Here is a 20,911-nt window from a genome sequence, read left to right as displayed (position 1 = left end):
CATGGATAAAAGCTGTAGCAGCAATACTGCAGGAGTTGACTGTAAGATGGAAAAGCTCCTCTAAAAGCACAAAATGGAGACAAAGAAGTATGCACAAGCGAAGTGACAGAGAAGATATTTCCTGCTCCGAATACAGGTAGAGTATCAACTCGCTCACCCCCTTTTTAATAGTCTTGTTACTTTAACAGCTGGCTTCACCTCATCCTGGTGCCTCTGCTCATGTCAGTTCAAAGTCAAAGTGCCATAAAAGAAATTTCCCAGTCATAGGAGCTGTTTCCCCCTTCCTGGTGTCCAGCTGGATTAGCGACATGAACATATGAGCTTCACAGCACACTGAAGGAGAGGGATTTTAATGAAGAGCATTGATTGAAACGATCATCAGGTAGAGCCTTAATTGATCTTTGGGTAGATTAAGTTTTAGGTTTTATCTTGTAAAGCCTGTAGTCTCTGGCTAATGTCATTGAGCAAAACAGTGTGTGTTATTTGTTAAATGAAATCCACTAGGATGATTTTTTTTTTTAATATGTGAGAGGAAAATCTTCAACGTGTGCTGCTTATGGTCTTGATGATTTACCTAAGCTACACACAGTGACAGAACTGATCAGTTTTTGACATTTCTTGGAAATTGAGCGAGTCATCAAGTGAATTTTTGTTTCTTTATTTGTTTGTTTAAGGAGTTGGAAAGTTGCAATGCTGAGAAAGGTAAGACTGACGCCAACTAGTATTTCTTGAGCAAGTTTTTGTGCAGCATTGTCAATGTATAATTATGTTTATGGATCCCATGGGAAAGAATTTTGCTTGCCGGGAAGATCTGCCATTCAGTTGGCTGTGTTCCTGGTTACAGGCATATTCCTGTTACTAAGTCATTCATTCATGGAAATTCTGTAAGCTAAAAATTGAAGCCCTTCTCTAAGTTACAGGTTATCTAACTATGAAAAATGTACAAGAACACATCAATGGATTCATTTACTCATTAATTTTAATTTCATATTTTCAGGGTGAGTGGGTGTGGGTGGACTCCAATATTGGGGTGGTCATCGGCGCCAGGCTCAAACTGACAGATTCGGGTCAGCGGATCCTGGTGGACGATGAAGGACAGGTAAATACTCACATCTGGCTGTCACTCAATGCCAAATCTCTGTTTTTCACAGTGTGTGTCAGACAATTATGTGTTGTTAAACCTTTTTCAGGTTAACATTGTTACCTTCGTTTTTAATTGCGTCCCAACTTCTTCACGTCCCAGGAACGCCGTCTGTCCCAGGAGGAGGAAGCCTCCCTCAGGGTCATGCACCCCACATCAGTGGAGGGGGTGGACGACATGATCCAGTTGGGAGACCTGACTGAGGCAGGCCTCCTCAGGAACCTGCTGGTCCGACACAAGCAAGGCATCATCTATGTAGGTCACCTCACTAATGCACATAATGCACAAAATGTCCATTTTGCCAAGTTTTTTTTTTTAAATGTTGTATTCCTTTTAAAAAAAAAAAAAGTCAGTAGAGTGAGGTTAGTTCATTGGTTTCCAATGCAGTTTCACCCCTTTCTTAAAACGAGTGACCTTATCTTGAAACAAATCACACAAAGTATAAAGATAATGTCTCTTGATAAAAGGAAATTCTCAAATACAAGGTGATTTGCACTGGAAAGAAATGAAATTACCTCATGGAAGAAAAAAACAGACATTTTACTTCAGTAGAAGTGCCATTACCACAACGGAAAAATATTTCATTAAAAGTGAAAGTCATGCATTCAAAATGTTACTTAAGTAAAAGTATAGAGGTATTAGTGAGAAAATTCAAGTAGGAAAAGTAAACAGTTATTGTTAAGAATGTCCTTTCATTAACCTGCATTTTAATGTTTAGATCTAACTGCTCCAGATACTGCTGGCTAGTTTTCTCAAAACCGATTTTATGTTTTATAATCAAAATAGAAACACTGAAGTACCAGTGTACCTCAAAATAGTACTCAAGTCCAACACTGCAAAAACGCAAAATCTTACCAAGAATATATTGCTTGTTTCACTTGAAACAAGTGAAACAAGCAAATTTTCAAGTGAAAATTCACTTGAAACAAGTGAAAATTGTCTAAAAACAAGTTATTTCTTAGGTGATCATGTCTTATTTTAAGTGTAATGAGATATTTTAACTAGAAATAAGACAAATATTCTTGGTAAGATTTTGAGTTTTTGCAGTGAATACATGAATGAGTATTACTGTCAATCCTAAATGTCTTACAGTATTTTTTTTTTTTTTCTAATATTGTTAGACATACACAGGCTCTGTGCTGGTGGCAGTGAACCCATACAGAGAGCTGCCTATATACACAGGTGACCAGGTGAGGCTGAGTGAGCACTGATTTCTTTCTTTCTTTTTTTTTTTTTTTTTTTTGTGTCACTGATCATGGAAGAACAGTGTTTTTAGGCTGTTGCTCCTCCATATAATTTTCCTGCTGTCTCTCAGGTGAAGTTGTACCATGGTCGCAAACTCGGGGAACTCCCTCCGCACGTCTTTGCCATCGCCGACACTGCCTACTTCAACATGAGGCGGTACCACAAGGACCAGTGCTGCATCATCAGGTCAGAATAAACCCACTAGAGAGTACGGCTGCCGTGATATGCTTATCTCACAATTCAGTACTATCATACCTCATATCCTCTGTTTTGGAAATTGCTACTATTGCTACTCCCTCTTATTGTCAGTATACCTTAGAGAACCATACATCCTGTGAATGGCCTCGCTCTCTGGTTTGTGGTTGTAAAGTTTAATGAGGCTGTGATCATCCTAGAGGTCACTAGAGGTCATTTAATACGATGACATCAAGTTTCGCAAAACGGTCTCACTACAGTGACATGGCTACTATGGGAGACTAACATCATCGCACACAATTAAATCACTGAATCCAAAAGAGTCTCAGCTTTCCAGTCAAACCCAATTTATGCAACTTTAAGACTGTTTAGGCCCCATGCAGAGGTACACCATTTTTCAATAGGCCAAAAGAACACATTTGTGCTGCATGGGATTAGCATAAGGTGGTCATGTCTGCAAAGGGGAGACCCAAATACCAGTAGAGCCCAATTTTATTTAAATATCAGGTGAGAGGTCAAGGCCAATATCTACCCATCTTACCGACAATCTAGCATGACTTACCTGGCATTGATTCAGGAATCAAAAAATCAATTAAAAACGTGGAGAAAAAAAATCGCTATACTTAAGTGAATCAATTTTTCCCACCCCTTCTAGACGGGATGCATCAATACAGGTGAAAACTGCAAACTGCAGACTCAGATACAGCCCTGCTAATCGGTGCTGAGAATCAGTTTTGTATTGAGCTAATGGTGCCGGCTATTATGCATACAATCTTTTCAGTGAAGCAGGAAAATCTATTTGAACTCTTTCTCACTCTTTGTCTTCTCTCTCTTTCTGTTGCACTCTCCTTTGTCATTACTGTCACTCTCTCTTTTCGTTCACGCTCTCTGTCTCAGTGGGGAGTCGGGAGCAGGGAAGACAGAGAGCACTAAGCTGATCCTGCAGTACTTAGCAGCCGTCAGCGGTCAACACTCCTGGATCGAACAGCAAATACTGGAGTCCAACCCAATTCTAGAGGGTAGGACAGCATGGCAGCAGAAGCTTTCACCACACATTTAACGGTTCACCTTTTTCACCCTTCACCTTTTTTTTTTTTAGCCACGGTTTGATTTGTATGATGGTTTACATCGTGAAAAACTGAAATGACAGGTTCTTTCTTTTTTCTAGTGTGAAGACACACCTGAAAATTAATCAGAAAAAAATCTTACATGGGGCTTTTGGAAATGTTCTGTTAAAGTTGCGCAATGTGGCAACAGAACATATTTGGAAACGGCTCATGGAAATGCTAGTTATTTGCTGTTATTAATGAAAAACAGCGTTGAATGTACTACATTACATAAATACTTGCTGAAATGTTGCATCATGCAAAAAAAATGAAGCACAGTTCATGAATGGCTCATTGAATCGAGGATTGCAGAATCACCATCTTTCGTGTTGTTACACACCTGTACAGGTTGTGATGAGTGTCCTCACTTTCTCTATTCAGGCAGAAAACACAAACACACACATGTAACAGTCCCCAAAAACAACGCTCAAACGTCCTTCTGTCTCATGCAGCTTTTGGAAACGCGAAAACGGTTCGCAATGACAACTCCAGTCGCTTTGGGAAATATGTGGAGATCTTCTTCAATAAAGATGGAGCGATCGAAGGCGCTCGCATGGAGCAGTACCTTCTGGAGAAGTCTCGTGTCTGCCATCAGGTGAGAGGGCTGTGCCCACTGGAATCAAGTCCTCCTTATCTCTTTAGGGTGAATCTGTATGAGTCATTCACAGTGTAGTGCAATAAGGATTTTACAAGGTGACACCCTTGAATTACTCTTAAAACAAACATGCTCCTACTGTTAACACGGCCATTAATGTTAACTGTGTCATCCATTGCATCACTATACTGTGTAGTAAAAATATACACCACATGAGACATTACTACACATGTTTCTGGGCTCATTTGCACCTCTTGACAGAATAGCCACAATGAATCTGTGCATTCACCTGTTGCTACTAGTTTAACCTTTCTATTGCAGTAATAAATGTACATTCTTGCTCCACCTTCGCAGGCCCCGGAGGAGCGTAACTACCACATGTTTTACTGCATGCTAGCAGGGATAACAGCAGAGCAGAGGAAGGCCCTGAGCCTCGGGGATGCCAAAGACTACAACTTCCTCACCAAGGTATTATATAATGTTTAAGAATTTATATTTCATGTATCATATTAAAATGTGCCAATTAAACTGCATCAATCTGCTAAAAGAAATTAATAGAATGCATTGCTCTGGCTTTGGCCTGCATAGTTGTGGCGATGTGCCAGAATATTATGAATTGCGACTTATCCAGGCAATATTTTTAAGAATGAATAATATTAAAGTAATTCTGTTGTCTGATTTTTTACATTTCAGAAGAAACACATAATCTCACATTGTTGCCTGTTCATTCGGTGGATCTTGTCGACTTGTCATGATGCACAAACTTGAATTGAACTGTTCTGAAAAGTAAAAATCTTTCTTAAATTGAATTATCAGCTAGTAAATCATCAATCAAATTGAATCTGTGTTAAGACAAAGATTCACACCCCTGTATGAAATGAACTATCTGCTATTTGGAGAGAAAACTTACACTGTAAAATACACAGCTTTGGAACATTATTCAATAGCGACACAGATTCTGTCTATTAAAACAACTGTGTCTGTATAGATGACAACAAATGTGAAAAAATGAATACGTCAACAATTGTTTTACATTTACCAAAATGTGCTTACATAATCTGTACCTACAGTGAGTGATACAATCTAATCCTCCCATCTCTGTGCTGTAGGGTGACTGTATCGTGTGTGAAGGCCGTGACGATGCTAAAGAGTACAACCGAATCTGTTCCGCTCTGAAAGTCCTGACCTTCTCAGACGACCAGCACAGGGAAATCCTCAAGCTGCTCGCCGCCATACTGCACCTGGGCAACGTCTGCTTCCAAGGTGGGCGTCTCCTGGTGAACGCCGTTAGTTATAGAGTTTCTGTAGGATTTTATTGTAGATGATACAGTTTCATGCAGTTTACTTTAGTTCCACAACAAACCAACACAATAATGTCATCTCAGTGCCTTGAAAATGAGATCCTTGCATTTTATTTCTTGTGTTTTGCCACCAGCCACCACCCTGAACAACATGGACTGCAGCGATGTCAGCAAGTCAGAGCATTTCAGCCTCGCAGCTTCACTACTGCAGGTGGGCTTTGGTGCCACTGATTGATTTTCATTTTTCACGGTGACATGATGCTGATGAAGTCCTCGTGTGCGCTTTCTTCAGGTCCAGAGTCCGTCCCTCGCTAAAAGCTTGACCCATCGCTCCTTTCTGACCAACAGAGAGAGGGTGACTAAACCCCTCAGCTCTGAGCAGGCGTCTGACTGCAGAGACGCCTTCGTCAAGGTAATGAAGCTGAGCCGCTGGCAATAAATCGATATGTGGTGTATTTCCTTATTGTTAGTGACATTGACCCACAAGATCAGAGGAACATTATGATGATTCCAGAAAATCATTGAGATGAAAAGATTACCGAAAATGTGGTTAAGATTAAAAGATTAAAAAGACAACCGAAAGATCACCAAAGGATTTCCGAAAATGCAGAAGTGTCTCAATTCAGCCATATTCAGACACAAGTTTATTTCGGGGTTTTTTGCTGTTTTTATTTTGTTTTGTTTTTTAACTTTTATTTCTAACTTTTATTTCAGTACAAACACAGTCTTCGAGTTGGCCTCTGGGCAGCTCCGCTACTTTAGCTTAGGTTTCCACAGCACACTTTTGTTCTTTTAACAATGTGGGAATGTTTCTTTTTAGTTCTGTGAATGTTAATTTCAAAATGTCTCCTTAATGCACCTCAGATGTTAAAGTGACACATTTTGCTGATGTAAAGCTAAGCTTGCTAAGTGTCATGTAACATGCTGACAACAAGGAACCTTGGCAACGTTATTGACACCCACCCCACCTCCCCAAGAAAGCAACAACAACAAAAAAGCCTATTATGTGGTTACTGGAAGTTCCTTGCTGAGTAGCATGGTAACAGTGGATGTTAAGGGCTAAATATTGTTTCAATTTAGATCGTTTGAATTTATTTTTGGTGCTCAGAATACCAAATTAAGCAGTGACATGTGGCTGATCTTTCAGGCCATCTACAACAAGCTGTTCATCTGGATCGTGGGAAAAATCAACAGTGTCATCTATAAGACAATGACCAACGGCCCCAAATCCTCCTATAGGTCCATCAGCCTGCTGGACATCTTTGGCTTTGAGAACTTCAACACAAACAGGTCATGAGATTTCTCAGCAGGACGACATATTTGGTGAATAACAAGTGAGCGTTTGTCCCAATAAGTGTCACCTCATGTTTTTACAGTTTTGAGCAGCTGTGCATTAACTTTGCCAACGAGCAGCTGCAGCAGTTCTTTGTGCAGCACATCTTCAAGCTGGAGCAGGATGAGTACCTGAGAGAGGACGTGGTGTGGAACAGTGTCAGCTTTGGTGACAACCGGCACATCCTGGACCTGCTGGCCGGGCAATCCTGCAACCTCCTGGCCCTCATTGATGAAGAGAGCCATTTTCCAAAGGTACTGCCATCCATGAATCATTGGTCTGACTCCTGCTCTGTGAAATCTGCCAGTGAGCTGATTATTTTATTTTTTTTTTAATACAGAAACATGTGTTTTAAGAATTTTTTATGAACCGAATGTCTTGATGCTGATGCTTGTTTCTTGAAATATTAAGTATTTGCATGGAAAAGAACCTTTTTTGCCTCACTCCAGCTGCAGATCTTTTTTTTTATTTTTATTTTTTATTGACAAAATAAATTTTAGACTGAATATGAGATTAAATGGCTAGTTACGTTGGACATAGCCTACACTCACTGGCCACTTTATCAGGTCCACCTGGATAATCTAATGCAGTTCAGTAAAACAGCTCTGCCATAAATTGTACCTTTCAAGAAAGTTTATAATATTCAGTTTTTGTTGGCATTAAATAAGTTTATTATTGAGGCTGTAGTTTACAGAGGTCTTGTTCTGGACTACATTATATTGCAAGGCGTTTTTAGTTTTTTTGTCCTCTCTTTGTACATACATTAGAGGGGACAGAATATTAGAAACACCTCAATAAAATGCATTTCAGTCTAACAGCAGCACTAACTAGGAGCTCAGTGCTAAACATAGAATTGAATGAACACCTCTATTACTGTGACAAAAAGAAAACCTGAGCATTATAGGCATCAGAAAGGTAAACTTTATGGCAGAACATTTATATTGGATTGTATTAGATTGTACAGGTGTGCCTAATAAAGTGGCCACTGAGTGTATTTTACTTGTATATATTGTGATATCAGATGGTAATGACTTCAGCCTAGTTTAGTGTTTGATAAAATTGCTCAAATGAAATCTCATTGGTCATTGTGTGGGTGGATCACAGGGCACAGACATCACTATGGTTACCAAGATGAACCAGCAGCATGGCAAGAATGACACCTACATCCCCTCCAAGAGTGAACACGGCTCAGACTTTGGGATCCGCCATTTTGCTGGGGTGGTTTACTACGACTCCACAGGTACGTGAACAAATGGAGTGGATTACAGACAAATAAAAACTTTAAAATTCTATTAATAGTAAAACATGGCAAATATGCCGTTACATCTTCACTAATTTTCTTTCTTTCCATTAAGGCTTCCTGGAGAAGAACAGAGATACTGTCAGCTCTGACATCATCAAGATGATTGAAATGTCGACCAATAAGCTACTTCGTCAGATATTTGAGAATGAGCTTTCAACCAATGGAGTGAAGGGTCCCGTCAACGGCAGGATCATCATGACACCCAAGAACTCACTGCGGGTATGAAAGTCAAACCCTGAGTTATATGAGTGTAAACGCGGTGTAAACTCTCTGTTTAAAGAGCAGCCGTTATGTCTCGGATGCTTCATTTCACACCAATGCATAACCATGATGCTCTCGATGTGGCAGGATTTTTTTCACTTATTTCAAGAAAAGTGTTTTTTCAAGGTATTTAATGAGTATTTTGTCCACGCAGGCCCAGACTGACAAACGTAAGCAGGTGGTGACGCTGAGCGGTCAGTTCCGCCAGTCCCTGGACTCCCTCATGAAGGCCCTTTCTGTCTGCCAGCCGTTCTTCATCCGCTGCTTCAAACCCAACGACGACAAGCAGGCCAAGGTGAATGACACCAGTGCAACATGGGATAGCAAAGTCCTACATCTGTACCAGCGACTGCAATTTAGATGGTTGCACAAACACACAAGAGCTGCCTTCTTCAACATATTATCGTCAATTTAATTTTGATACCTTTGTATAATTACCATAGACAAATGAGTTCATAATTAGGAGTCTGTAGAGTATTTCAGCTTGTCTAGGCCAGCTGGATTTCCATTGACACTTCTGGTCTTTGATCGCGCCTCAGTGGGGCTGTCGGGGCCGGTTTCCAGGTGCTAATGGCCCACCAGATACCCATGGGCCGGACAGGGCTAACCGAATTCTGGGGTGGAGCTAAGAGTCATAAGTGGGGAGAGTTACAGAAAATAACAGAGTAAAGAAAAATGGAGAACAACTGGCAGAACTGGTCAAACGAGGACATTGGGGCTTTGCTGACTGGGCAGAGGATGATGCCCAACGTCAAATCGACGGTGTTTGCTGAAATGAGGCCGTTATGTGATATATAGTGATAGAGGTGGGGATCCAACACGCAATTGAGCTATTGTTGGCATTGTTAGTGCTTATGTAATTAAAACAACATTTCCTACAAATCCCCCATTAAGTCCTATTACAAAGAGAAAGCTGCTTCCCTGTTGTTGCTCTGTGTATTTTTGCTGTTCCCAACAACAAAATTGGGAGAGGGATTAAGAGCCAGCTCTGGTTCGTCCGTGCCATAAATCAGATTTTAATGGAAGTTCCAGGGATGATGTGTGTCTTTTGTCTGTCGTGGCACTTTCAAATATACAACATTTGTCTTTTTGGCTTTACTGAAGACGATAAACATGTTGGAAGTGATTTTTCTATCAGTCTTTAATTCCTTCCACCATCTGCTGGAAGAGCAGCACCCTCTTCCTGTTTTGTGCCATAACACAATATCACACATTTCACACCCAGTGGCAAACAAAGCAAAATGCAGTGTGGAGGCCAGGAGAAACCTCCAGTCTTTAGTGGTGTGGTTCACATTCAATGTCAAATGTCTAAAATTAAACACTGTTAGGACAAGGACTGTATAAAGATATATCTGTATGTTCCTTGGATTGATTTATTGATGCTGAAAAGCTCCATGTAGCTCCTTAGATTTATCAGGTGACTGATTGGTCTTGAAGGTTCGTTTATCTTGCTTGACGGTAATTTAAATTAATTAGCAGTAGATTTAATGATTTTCCAAATTGATGTTTGAATAATTGGCTGGCATTACAACAATATTCACTAATATTACATGCGCCAGATCTGAGGTCTTTTTTCATTTTAAGTAGCTATACTGTGGTCATTTGAAGACAGAAATCTCATACACAACCAAACAGATAGAAAATCACTACTGTGCCATGTATCTGAAAGTTTTAATCCCTGACTGGATCTCCTCTAGGTCTTTGATAGAGAGCTGTGTATGCGTCAGCTGAGATATTCTGGCATGATGGACACTGTCCGGATCAGGAAGCTGGGATATCCCATCCGACACACCTTTGAGGAGTTCCTGAGGCGCTACAGGGTGCTCCTGAAGACAACCACCTGTGACCCCAAAACTGTTAGTTATGCTGTAGAGCTGTTGATGGTGATGGGCATGATAGTCATACATTGCATTTTTTATTACCCATATATATAAAAATATAAGCAAATGTAAACAATATGTACATGTACATGAATATAAGTGTGTCGCATTTACAATACCTAGAATATTCCTGCAGTATGGTGCTCAAGTTAATAGGCAAAGCAATACATACATACGTACAGCATCCTTCATTTTGGCTTTGTTTCTCAATCATTTGGCAGAGATTGTGCAGTCTTTGACCTGTGCTCAACACTTATCAAATAAATGTGTTGTTGTGTCTCCAGGCAACAGCTGCAGCCTGTTGTGAAGCCATCTGCAAGTCGGTGATTAGAGGAAAGGACGATTGGAAAATAGGGAGAACTAAGGTTTTCCTGAAGGTGCATAAACCTTATGTGAATTCACACTGTGATATCAACTATCCCGCCCATTTTGTTGCGCAAATTTGACTTGATTAGTCGGTAACACCCCGCTTTTTGTTGTCTCAGAATGTCTTTAGCTGGGGATCAGTATAGTGGGAATATGGCCACAAATGACTTTTCACCTCATTTCAGGATGCCCATGACTCCTTCCTTGAACAAAAGAGGGAACAGGAACTCAACAGGAAGGCCCTCATCATCCAGAGGGTCATGCTGGGACACCATGACAGGTACGGTGTCTATGAATAGAAACAGGAGGAAAAAATTATACAGAGATTATAAACTGGGAGACACTATGGTGGAGAGAATATGGACAGGCACAGGGGAGGATTGGGATGGTTGGCAAAGACAACCCGATATCAAGTTGTGCAGTGAAATAAGAGAAATACTCCAATGCAAAACAGATATGAGCCAAGATAATATGGTAATACAGCAGACAAAATGAAAACAGATCAAGATAGGAATTTAATAAGGTTGTGGGCTGTATCCGCAGCACATGACAGTAATTATATGCAGAGATGTTTGACGCAGATGATGTGTTATTTTATTGATGAAAATCTTGAGGTTACAGAGACAGACAAGAGAGATGTGTGGACGGTAATTGATCAAGGTGTGTGTGTGTGTGTGTGTGTGTCCCACCCCACCCTCCCTTTCTAGAAAAACGTTTTTGAGGAAGAAGAGGGCAGCTGTGGTGCTGCAGAAACACTGGAGAGGTTACTGGCAGAGGAAACAGCAAAGACGGGTGTGTGGCTCTCACAGCTTACTTTCAAACACAACACGTTCACCTTTGCCACACAAAGGAACCGTGACTCCGCTGACCTTGTCCCTTAATCCTTTCATCCTCCAACCAGCTCCAGCACGGCTTTGAGCGCCTGGCATCGAGGCTCCGTGGTCGGAAGCTTCAGTTACAGTACCAAAGACAGCGGGCGGCAGCAGTCACCATACAGAGTCAGGTATGCCGATACCTTGGCCGATCAGTGTCTCCTTTATTCATTTTTGCATGTTTTACAAATAAATCTCCCCAGTTAAAAAAATGTACTTAACTTTTTCTGCCTTTTGGCTCCATATAAAACGCAAATGAAGAATAGATCGAGGAAGCTCAGTTAAAATCTCAACCAAGATGGACAAAAAATTGTGCCCAAAGCCAAAAGTAGATCCAAAGTGCTATTGAAAAGGGCCAACACTCAAAAATAATGGCTCACTAATACACATAATCAATTTCAGCCACATGCCTTCAGTATCAGTGAGACATGTTTGCAAATTCATTAAGTGTAATATTCATTGCTTTATTTTTGATCGCTGGCTCTTCTCAATAGCACTTTTCATCTTAAACACGAAGATATGAATAAAATCAACAGCGTGAGATCTAATCTAAGTGCTAATAAACCGTAGGTACGAGGCTACATGGCGAGGAAGGCCTGGAAGCAGAAGAAAGATGCGGTCAGGTTGCTGCAGGCCTCCACCAAAGGCATGCTGGCCAGAAGAAAGGCTAAAAGAATAAAGACTAATGTAAGTGCTGAAAGTCTTGAAACTGGGACTAATTTAAGGAAAATAAAGAAATGAGTGTGTGTTTGTGCATTTGCGTAGTGTTGCATGTAACATCCTCTCCACACACACACACACACACATACACACCTCTCTCTCTCTCTCTCTCTCTCAGGCCTTCCTGTCAGAGCAGGAGCAAGCAGATCAGGAGCGAACAGCACTTGAGCTCCAAAACCGACTGCAGATGGTTCTGGCCCAATCGAAGCAGACCGCCCAGGAGGCTGAGCCAATCAACGAGGAGGAAATGGTGGACAGAATGTTCGGCCCCCTCTTGACAGGTGTTGCAGCAGTGGGAGGACGTCAAGGACCAGCACCAGAGGGCATGGAGGTCCGTGTAGAGCTCTGAGCAATATGTCATATTAGTAGGGCTGTATTTTGACTGATCATTTACTTAGTACTCAATACTATGTATGATTCTATGTTGTTGTAGTTTTTTTTTTTTTTTTTTAATTCAAAGGCATTATAGCCGCTAGAAAATACACTGTTACATGTTTCAATAATACTCAGAGCAATCATAATCAGTCATAATCCAATGCAGCAGATGTACCATGTCCTGCTGAGCTGTGCAGTGATGTACTGTATATACACTTCAATGTCAATCAAACATATTTTGAGTGCTTACTCTAAAAATCTATCAAATTCATCATGAGACTTTGTCTGCACATTATAATTGCTGGCCACTTTGCACTGCAGACACAAAATGCTAATGTAGTCTCCATGCATGATGGGCAAACTCTATCCTTACTGTCTTTAAAAAAGGAAATACAGACAAAAGGACTGCAAGACCTAAAGAAAGTAAACTGAACCATCTGTGCAACATGATTAAATGTGATGACTTATGCAACTTACTATGCAGCGTCTAGACTGGTGCATAGTCTCGAGATTACATGGTTAAATGCCTTGAACTTTATTATACATAACTGACTGTCTCACTGGTTTGCATTAGGACTTGGAGACGAAGCAGAACATCCAAGAGCTGGTGGTGGAAAACACCGTGGAGACCTCAGAGCCGGAGCCGAAGTCGGAGCCAGAAGCTCCAGCCTCCCCAACATCTCCACCGCCGGAAGATGATTATGACGACTATGATGACAGTGACGAAGAGTTTTCACTGTTCAAGTTCAGCTCGCTTTACTTCCAGGGCAACGCGACTCACACACACATCACCCAGAGGCTCAGGCAGCCCCTGCTGCACCACGAGGATGAAGGCGACACACTGGTGAGAGGATGGACAGACAAAGACAGTATTCTGATTGTTTTTTTTTTCTTTTTCTTTTTCCCACCCTCTGCCTACAGTCAATAATGCACAGTTGTCGGGCCAGGTGATAATAATAATTGAAACCAATATTGTGATATTCAGTGATTTTTTTCCCCACTATATATTGCTATTAAAATTCCAATCAAATTCTTCTCATTGAACTTGATGGTATCTTAGGTGCGATGTCAAACAACGCAACAACATTTTCAAATTTTCTTAGATGTTAAATGTTTAAACAATCTAAAATGTTAAATGCTTAATTTTGTCAACTTTTTTCTCTTTTTTATTTGGAAATATTGACAAGCACAGCATACAGCGATACAGCCAAACACCCCCCACCACCAATACCTAAACCACTGGGGTACACACACCTAGAGGAGCTGAGAAAAAAAGAAAAGAGACATTTTGTCAGTTCTCAAATAGAAATATGCTCATTAGTTTGGACAGCAGAATGGTATTAAGATACCTCAGTGTGACTTTGTCATCATCATATGATTCTACTGAGAAAAAAAAAAAAAAGATAATATTAAAATGTTGCCCAGCCCTTAGTGTGGTGGTAAAGAAAAAGCTGAGTACACTATGACCTCCAGATGGTGATGCAATTGAAACATACTGATGTTTTCTATGAATTAAAAAGAGGAGGCTAAATTGTGTTCTGTGAGTCGTGAGCTGTGGGTTAACCCTCCACTAGATCCCTGCCTGCAGTGATATATCTTCATCTGTCACATCCATTTTCTCCCCCCTTCCTCCTGCAGGCATCTCTAACAGTGTGGTGGGTTATCCTGCGGTTCATGGGCGACATACCAGAACCGAAATCATCACAGGAGCAGCAGCGAAACACCCCCGAGTCCAGCATGGCCTCCCGGTACCTGAACTTGAGACAGGGCAGGAGGCTGAGCAACCTGGTGGGAATTGACCAGGTAAAGTGGAAAAAAATTCCTGTATGTCAAGAGAATTACCTCTGACTCCTGACAACCAGAAACAGACGTCTGCGATCAGTGGACAGATGGTTTCACTAGAGCGACGTTTGGTATTTACTGTGGTATTGAGTAAGGAAGTCGCCCGCCCTGAATCTCTCCTGCATTACCGCTGCAGGATCATCCAAACAAATTCCTCCTGGAGGTTGAGCAACAGCACAGCAGCACTGAGCCACATCAAGAGTTAGATTTCTACAAATGCTAAAAAAAATGTCTGCCAACGTGTCAAACCAGGTCAAACATACGCAAGCGAGTGTTACATATGAATGTTCAACTAAAAATAACGGCAGCTGTTAATAGTACCCGATTAAGTATCTTTAAATTTGCCCATGCTCAAGCCAAATATGTACCACATTATGCATGTATTAGATATATCACACAAAATTGTATCCTTGGCAGGGCAGTAAAGCCTCGGAAACATTTTGAAAACAAGCGTTTCTGCCAAGAGATGATACAGCTCTTTATTAAAAATTAGGCCAATAATAATAAAGCATACATGCCTGTGAGGAATCCAGTCCAAATGCAGCATTATAATCAATTTCATGTTTAGGGCTCCCTATAGAAAATTAGTGCTAAATTCCATAATAAATATGTCATCAGTCAAATTTCATCAAATCAGAGGTGAACCAAACTGATGTCTCATTTTTGATATTGACTTCTTATATCACCAAACTAATATATTGGTCTAACCCTATTATGAATTGCTACTTTTCTGTTATTGTATAAAACCATGCACCATTTATTCCTCTCACTGAAAATAACTGCATCTGTTTTTTTCAACAGAAATTACTGAGGAAGAACAAGAAAAAACTTGGCGGTGGAATCAGAAAAGGCTCTATGATTCCTGAGGAGGTTAGCCGTCACATTGCTGGCATCATCATCTTTAACACAGAGCTGCATTCATTCTGTTTTGATTTGAATATAATATGATCCGCCCTATTATTTTGCTCTTTGTTTAATATTTGCCAGCCAGAGGATTTGACAGGCGAAGAGGACATCCTTATAGGAGAGGGGCCCACGCTCGATCGACCGCTGACATCCCTGGAGAAACTGCACATCATCGTGGGATACGCTCTGTCAAGACGAGACATAAGGTAAAGCTTGTGTGTGGTTTCCTTTCTTTTTTTTTCTTTTTTTTTTAATTTGCTCCATGGTTTTCCCATCCCATTAGTGCCTGTGTGGTTTGTTTGAAATCCTGACGCCTTCAATGTTGAGTGCTTCTCATTTTTGTCCTGTTTGCTGCTGTGTTTGTCTGCATGATGCTGTGTGTTTCCCTCATTGGGCAGGGATGAGATTTACTGTCAGATCTGCAAGCAGCTGGTGGGCAACAGCAACAAGAAGAGCCGTCTGCGAGGCTGGATCCTCCTCTCCATCTGTCTTGGGATCTTTTCTCCTACAGAGCTGCTCATGAAGGTCAGTGTGTCCTGTCGATGCTGTACCGCGGTGCTCTAGTCTAGTCATCATAACAGTGTTTTCACACTCCAATCTCTTTTTCCCATTTTTGTTGTATTATTTGAATTGATTAAAATTAGCCTCTTTTTAGGCCATTAATTTTCTGTCTTGTCTTCTTTTATTTTTGAGTCTAACTGATGTCACAGGGCCTCACATTATTATTATTATTATTATTATTATTATTATTATTATTATTGTTATTATTATTATTATTATTATTATTATTATTATTATCATTATTATCATGGTTGTTGTTGTTTTAATATTTATTTTTTTATTTCAGAACACTTAGATACTCTGTACTGTTGTATACTATATTATACTACATTAAAACAGCCAGTTCGTTCTTGGGGAAATTATTGTCCTTAAGCTAATCTAATCTATTCTATTCTATTCTATTTTATTCTATTCTATTCTATTCTATGCTGCAGTACCTGGAGTTCTTCCTCCGCAGAGGGCCCAGTGGTTATGGTGCATATTGCAGTGAGCGGCTACGTCGGACAGTAGCCAACGGAGACAGGACAGAGCTGCCCTGTTGGATAGAGCTGCAGGTAAAGATGCTCATCAGTGACGAAACAGGAAGATGTTGCCCTGTCTAAAAATGAGCAGCAGGGGGCGCGCCGGTGGTTCACGTGGTAGAGCGTGGACCAAATATCAAGGCTAGGTCCTAGGTCCGCAGCGGCCCGGGTTCGATTCCGAGCCAGGCCTTTTGCTGCATGTTATCGCTTCTCTCTCCCTCAGCTTTTCTGTCTGTGTTTACTGTCACTATCAAATGGAGTAGAAATGCCAAAAATCAAATAAATAAATAAATAAAATAAATAAATATGACTAGCAACACGAAAGAGTGAAACTGAGTAGAAGATACTGCATTTTGGTTGGTTTGCCTTTTGCTGTATGTTATTTGGAAAATTTGTGCTTATCTTTGATCTTTTTTTATTGTTTATTACTGTTTATTAAAGCATTGGCACCCTCGGTGACTCCATGAACATTACAGCCCTGTTGTTTGAATAACATTACAAATGAGCACAGCCTCCTGTCATCTAAATTATGTGCTGATTGAATTCAGACAGAGCTCATCTCCCCTCTCCCCGTCACCAGGCTACCAAGTCCAAGAAGCCCATGGATGTGTGTGTGGCTCTGATGGACGGCCGCAGCATCAGCCTGCCCGTGGACTCAGCCAGCACCTCTGCTGAAATCTGCCAAACCGTGGCCAAGAAGATTAATCTCAAAGACACCAGTGGATTCTCCCTCTACATCGGCCTCTATGATAAGGTGAACCTAACCCGCAGTGGTAGAATACAGATTTTCATTTCCCAATTTTTATCGGAAAATTTTAAGGACAAATATTGTTTTTAAAGTATAATCTGCTACAAATCCACTACCAATGTGCTCTACCTTATCCATAATCTGTAAATCTGTCCAGAACAACAGGATTCTGTTATAGCCGTTATGACGAAAGATATTATTGGCATCATATAGATATTGTTTATTTGTATTTTTCTTTTTGTTTATGTCTGTTTTCCTACCTGTTTCTACCCTGAATGGCCTTTCTTTATTTTGTTTTCCAACTTGTACATGTACATGTTGTTTAATCATATCTCATGTTCATCTCATCAGATTTTTGCTCTTCTAATCTTATCTAATCTAATCTCACCTCTCCTCATCCCATGTCTGTTCATCTAATCTTTTTTTATCTTGTTTTTCCCCATCTCATGTCCATTCTATTTTTACCTTTCATCTAATCTAATCTCATTTTATCAGATTTTTGCTCTTCTTATCTGATTTTTGTTCATGCCATCCTTGGGACTCTCCCAAACAAATATGCATGGACGCTCTTTAATCAACACCATATGAATCCAGTTTTTGAAGGTTATAAAATCAAAATTTGAGCATAATTACGGACCGTGGTGGTCTAATCTTGGCAGTCTTTTCTCTGCAGGTTTGGTCTCTTGGCAGCGGCGGGAAACACGTGATGGACGCCGTGTCTCAGTGTGAGCAGGAGGTGAGGAGGCAGGGCAAGGAGGAGCAGGACGCCCCCTGGAGGCTCTACATCCGGAAGGAGCTGTTCACACCCTGGCACGACTGCTCTGTGGACCCGGTCAGCACCGACCTCATCTACAGGCAGGTCATCAGAGGCATCAAGTGTGGCGAGTACGTCTGTGAGAAGGTGAGGCACGGAAATAAAACAACCTCTTCTTTTTTATCACATGGCTGTGTTGAATACTCGATTCTGATTGTCCGAGTAAGAAATTCTTATTTTAGAACATTAGTTATCACTGAAAAACATCAGAAGACCACTGTCCAGGCTGTTGTCAAGCTGCAGCTTTGTCACCACATCTTTTCTTTCCAAATGAATGCACTCCATGTTGCCTTGTTGTTGTGTGTTGTAGGCAAAGACAGCAAGCCAGCAAAATATACAGAAAGAAGTCAGTTCAGTAGCTGACTCATACAGAAGCCTATTGTATGTACTTGAGCAAAAAATCTCCCCATTTTTTCTGAATTCATGAGTTAATTATCTCAGAATTCTGGGAGAAGTTTTCATTTAAAAAAAAAAAAAAAAAAAATCATCAGAAATGATTTTTCATGATGAGATGTTCTCACATGGTGCACTTTTTACATCTGCCGTGGCTAAAAGTCAGTACTCAGGTTTCTTCTCATTCCAACACAGAGGAATTACATCTTGGCATTATATGTCCACAACTAAATCTTTCACTATCACAAATAACCTTATTTGTGATAGTGAAAGATTTGGTGTTTTCAAATTCTTGCTCTGAGGTCAGAAATAATATTCTAGTTGGGTGAAACATCAGAAAGGCTAAATGTAAATAATCACATACAGTAACAACCTAAGGTTACTCTGGATGTTTGGCCTCATCTGTCATAGTTTAACACAGCCAGATAAGATTATTTCTGCTCTGCCTCTGAGAAAGGTTGACGGGAATACAACTAATATTAGTTGATGTCCATCATGTTGTCAAATATGGCAACAGCTTCCGCCTGCAGTGTGGTGGATCAAGTTAAAGTCTCTCAAACAAGAAACTACACCAGTTGACGAGTAAGTGGGTCGGCTGTAAAACATGTTTTGCGTCACTCAGGAGGATGAATACGTCCAGCTGGCGGCAAAGCACCACTACATCCAGTTTGGCCCTGTGAGCAGCGCAGAGAACGTACAGAAGGTGGTTGAGGACTGCATCACCACCACGCTCATCGAGACCAAATCCAAGGCAAAATGGGTGCAGCTGGTCAGCTCAGCAGTCAGAGAGGTACAGTGTAGTGCCACACAGGCAAACAGACGGACAAATTAACTAAGGACTAAGAAACAAGTGGGATTTGAGGATGCCGTGTGTCGTATTCCAGCTGATAGTTTCTTTCCTGAATGTGCTTAGTCGCAGTGTGCCCATATATCTACACAGCGGCTGTGCTGTTTTTCTTTTTCAGCTCTGTTGATTATATTGATTATGAGAACATGTAAATGAAGGTGAGTCAGCCAGTAATGATTCTTAAATCCTGATTACACAGGAAGCTAAGAGCGACGGGAAGAGGAATGCAGACAGTGTAAAAGGAGAAATAGTCTACTTTGCCCGTCAGAAATGGCCCCTCTACTTCTCCAAGTTTCACGAAGTGACAATGATCTCAGGTTGGTCTCTCAAGAAGTACATGCATGACACTTTGATGGAAGAACAGCTCATAATTTTAGATTTTATTTCTGGTCACCCTACAACATGCAGTCATTAATTACATGGATGATAATGCACATCGGTAGGAAAGGATTTTTAATAGCCCACTAGCTTCTAGCTCGTGTTTCTCAATAAAAGCTCAAATAATTTTTTTCTCAATTGACACAAGGCTAAAGGAGATGAAGGAGAGATCAGGGTTCACACAGTGGCTGTGCTTTAATTCCATGACATTTCAACCTCCCTGAACAAAGTCAGAGCATTTCCATGACCTAAAAATGTTTCTCCAATTTTTTTGTGTTTTTTTTTTCCATTTCATAAAAATTGCTTGGGTTTCCTATGGAGAAAACAGCTGAAAAGCCCCATCTAGCGTAATGAATGTCTGAAACAAGTTTAAAAATGCATTCAGCAATTTTTTTAAATTCCCTAAAATTTCCAGCTTTCCCACAGAAATGATCAAATTCCTTGACTTTTTCCACAAAATTCCATGATTTTTCAGAGAAAATGCACCTGGTTAATGTAAAAATAAAAACTTGCAAAGCTGCTCTTGAAACACTTGCCTACCTATATCTGTCCACAGGACAACCTTTGCCCAAAAGCAGATTCATTGTGGCCATAAACTGGAACGGAATCATCTTCCTGGATGGAAAAGACAAAAAACTGATTGAGTTTCCCTACCTTGAGGTGACTGGAGTCCATACGATGAGGTATGGATCATTTCTCAAGAATACAACCAAGAAATAACAATTCCTATGTCATAGCTGTGATTACAGGGTATTCCTTTTTGAAGATAATTGCTTCATTAGACGGAGGAGAGAGACAGGAAACACAAGGCAGAAAGAGGGGATGACATGCAGCAAACAGTCTGGGTCAGATTCAAACCCAGGCCGCGGTGTCTTCTCATCACAGTCTAAAATTGCACTTGGCCTATTCCCAGCGACAGGTTTTCTATTGATATTGACTCACCTTGGCGATACACTTAGGTATATTAGCCCCAGGGGTCTGCTCCATCTATCCATCTACCTGACAGACCATCTGATTGGGCATTTGCCATCAGAGCTTTTAAACTTTGGAACGACCTGCCTGAGGAGGGCAGACCTGCTAATTCTGTATCACCGCCGAAATCATCTCTTAAAACTCAATTTTATGGGCTTGCCTTTATGTAATAATCTTTTAGTAATTGTCCTCGACCTCTGTTTTTGGGCCGCCTTTAATGTTTCTTGCTTTACTTT

General features: G+C 40.7%; 1 protein-coding gene across 1 annotated transcript in view; it reads left to right on the top strand.

Annotated features, from left to right (window-relative positions):
• Positions 1 to 690: 690 nt before the first annotated feature.
• Positions 691 to 20,911, top strand: part of LOC115375646 (unconventional myosin-VIIa-like) — a 29,634-nt gene continuing 9,413 nt past the window's right edge. Inside the window, 34 exon segments of the mRNA XM_030075119.1 lie at positions 691 to 702; positions 998 to 1,099; positions 1,244 to 1,396; positions 2,263 to 2,331; positions 2,457 to 2,572; positions 3,479 to 3,600; positions 4,140 to 4,282; positions 4,637 to 4,750; positions 5,392 to 5,545; positions 5,718 to 5,794; positions 5,876 to 5,995; positions 6,731 to 6,873; positions 6,960 to 7,170; positions 8,021 to 8,156; positions 8,272 to 8,438; positions 8,635 to 8,775; positions 10,178 to 10,336; positions 10,645 to 10,737; positions 10,912 to 11,006; positions 11,434 to 11,518; positions 11,628 to 11,729; positions 12,169 to 12,216; positions 12,437 to 12,649; positions 13,268 to 13,537; positions 14,332 to 14,496; positions 15,337 to 15,405; positions 15,523 to 15,647; positions 15,840 to 15,966; positions 16,437 to 16,556; positions 17,104 to 17,277; positions 17,945 to 18,172; positions 19,101 to 19,268; positions 19,525 to 19,642; positions 20,260 to 20,386. Coding sequence (XP_029930979.1) covers positions 691 to 702; positions 998 to 1,099; positions 1,244 to 1,396; positions 2,263 to 2,331; positions 2,457 to 2,572; positions 3,479 to 3,600; positions 4,140 to 4,282; positions 4,637 to 4,750; positions 5,392 to 5,545; positions 5,718 to 5,794; positions 5,876 to 5,995; positions 6,731 to 6,873; positions 6,960 to 7,170; positions 8,021 to 8,156; positions 8,272 to 8,438; positions 8,635 to 8,775; positions 10,178 to 10,336; positions 10,645 to 10,737; positions 10,912 to 11,006; positions 11,434 to 11,518; positions 11,628 to 11,729; positions 12,169 to 12,216; positions 12,437 to 12,649; positions 13,268 to 13,537; positions 14,332 to 14,496; positions 15,337 to 15,405; positions 15,523 to 15,647; positions 15,840 to 15,966; positions 16,437 to 16,556; positions 17,104 to 17,277; positions 17,945 to 18,172; positions 19,101 to 19,268; positions 19,525 to 19,642; positions 20,260 to 20,386 — 4,466 coding nt within the window.

The sequence above is a fragment of the Myripristis murdjan genome, chromosome 17 (genome assembly GCF_902150065.1).
Source record: "Myripristis murdjan chromosome 17, fMyrMur1.1, whole genome shotgun sequence".
NCBI classification, from domain to species: Eukaryota; Metazoa; Chordata; class Actinopteri; order Holocentriformes; family Holocentridae; genus Myripristis; species Myripristis murdjan.
This window is presented reverse-complemented; position numbering and strand designations above follow the sequence as displayed.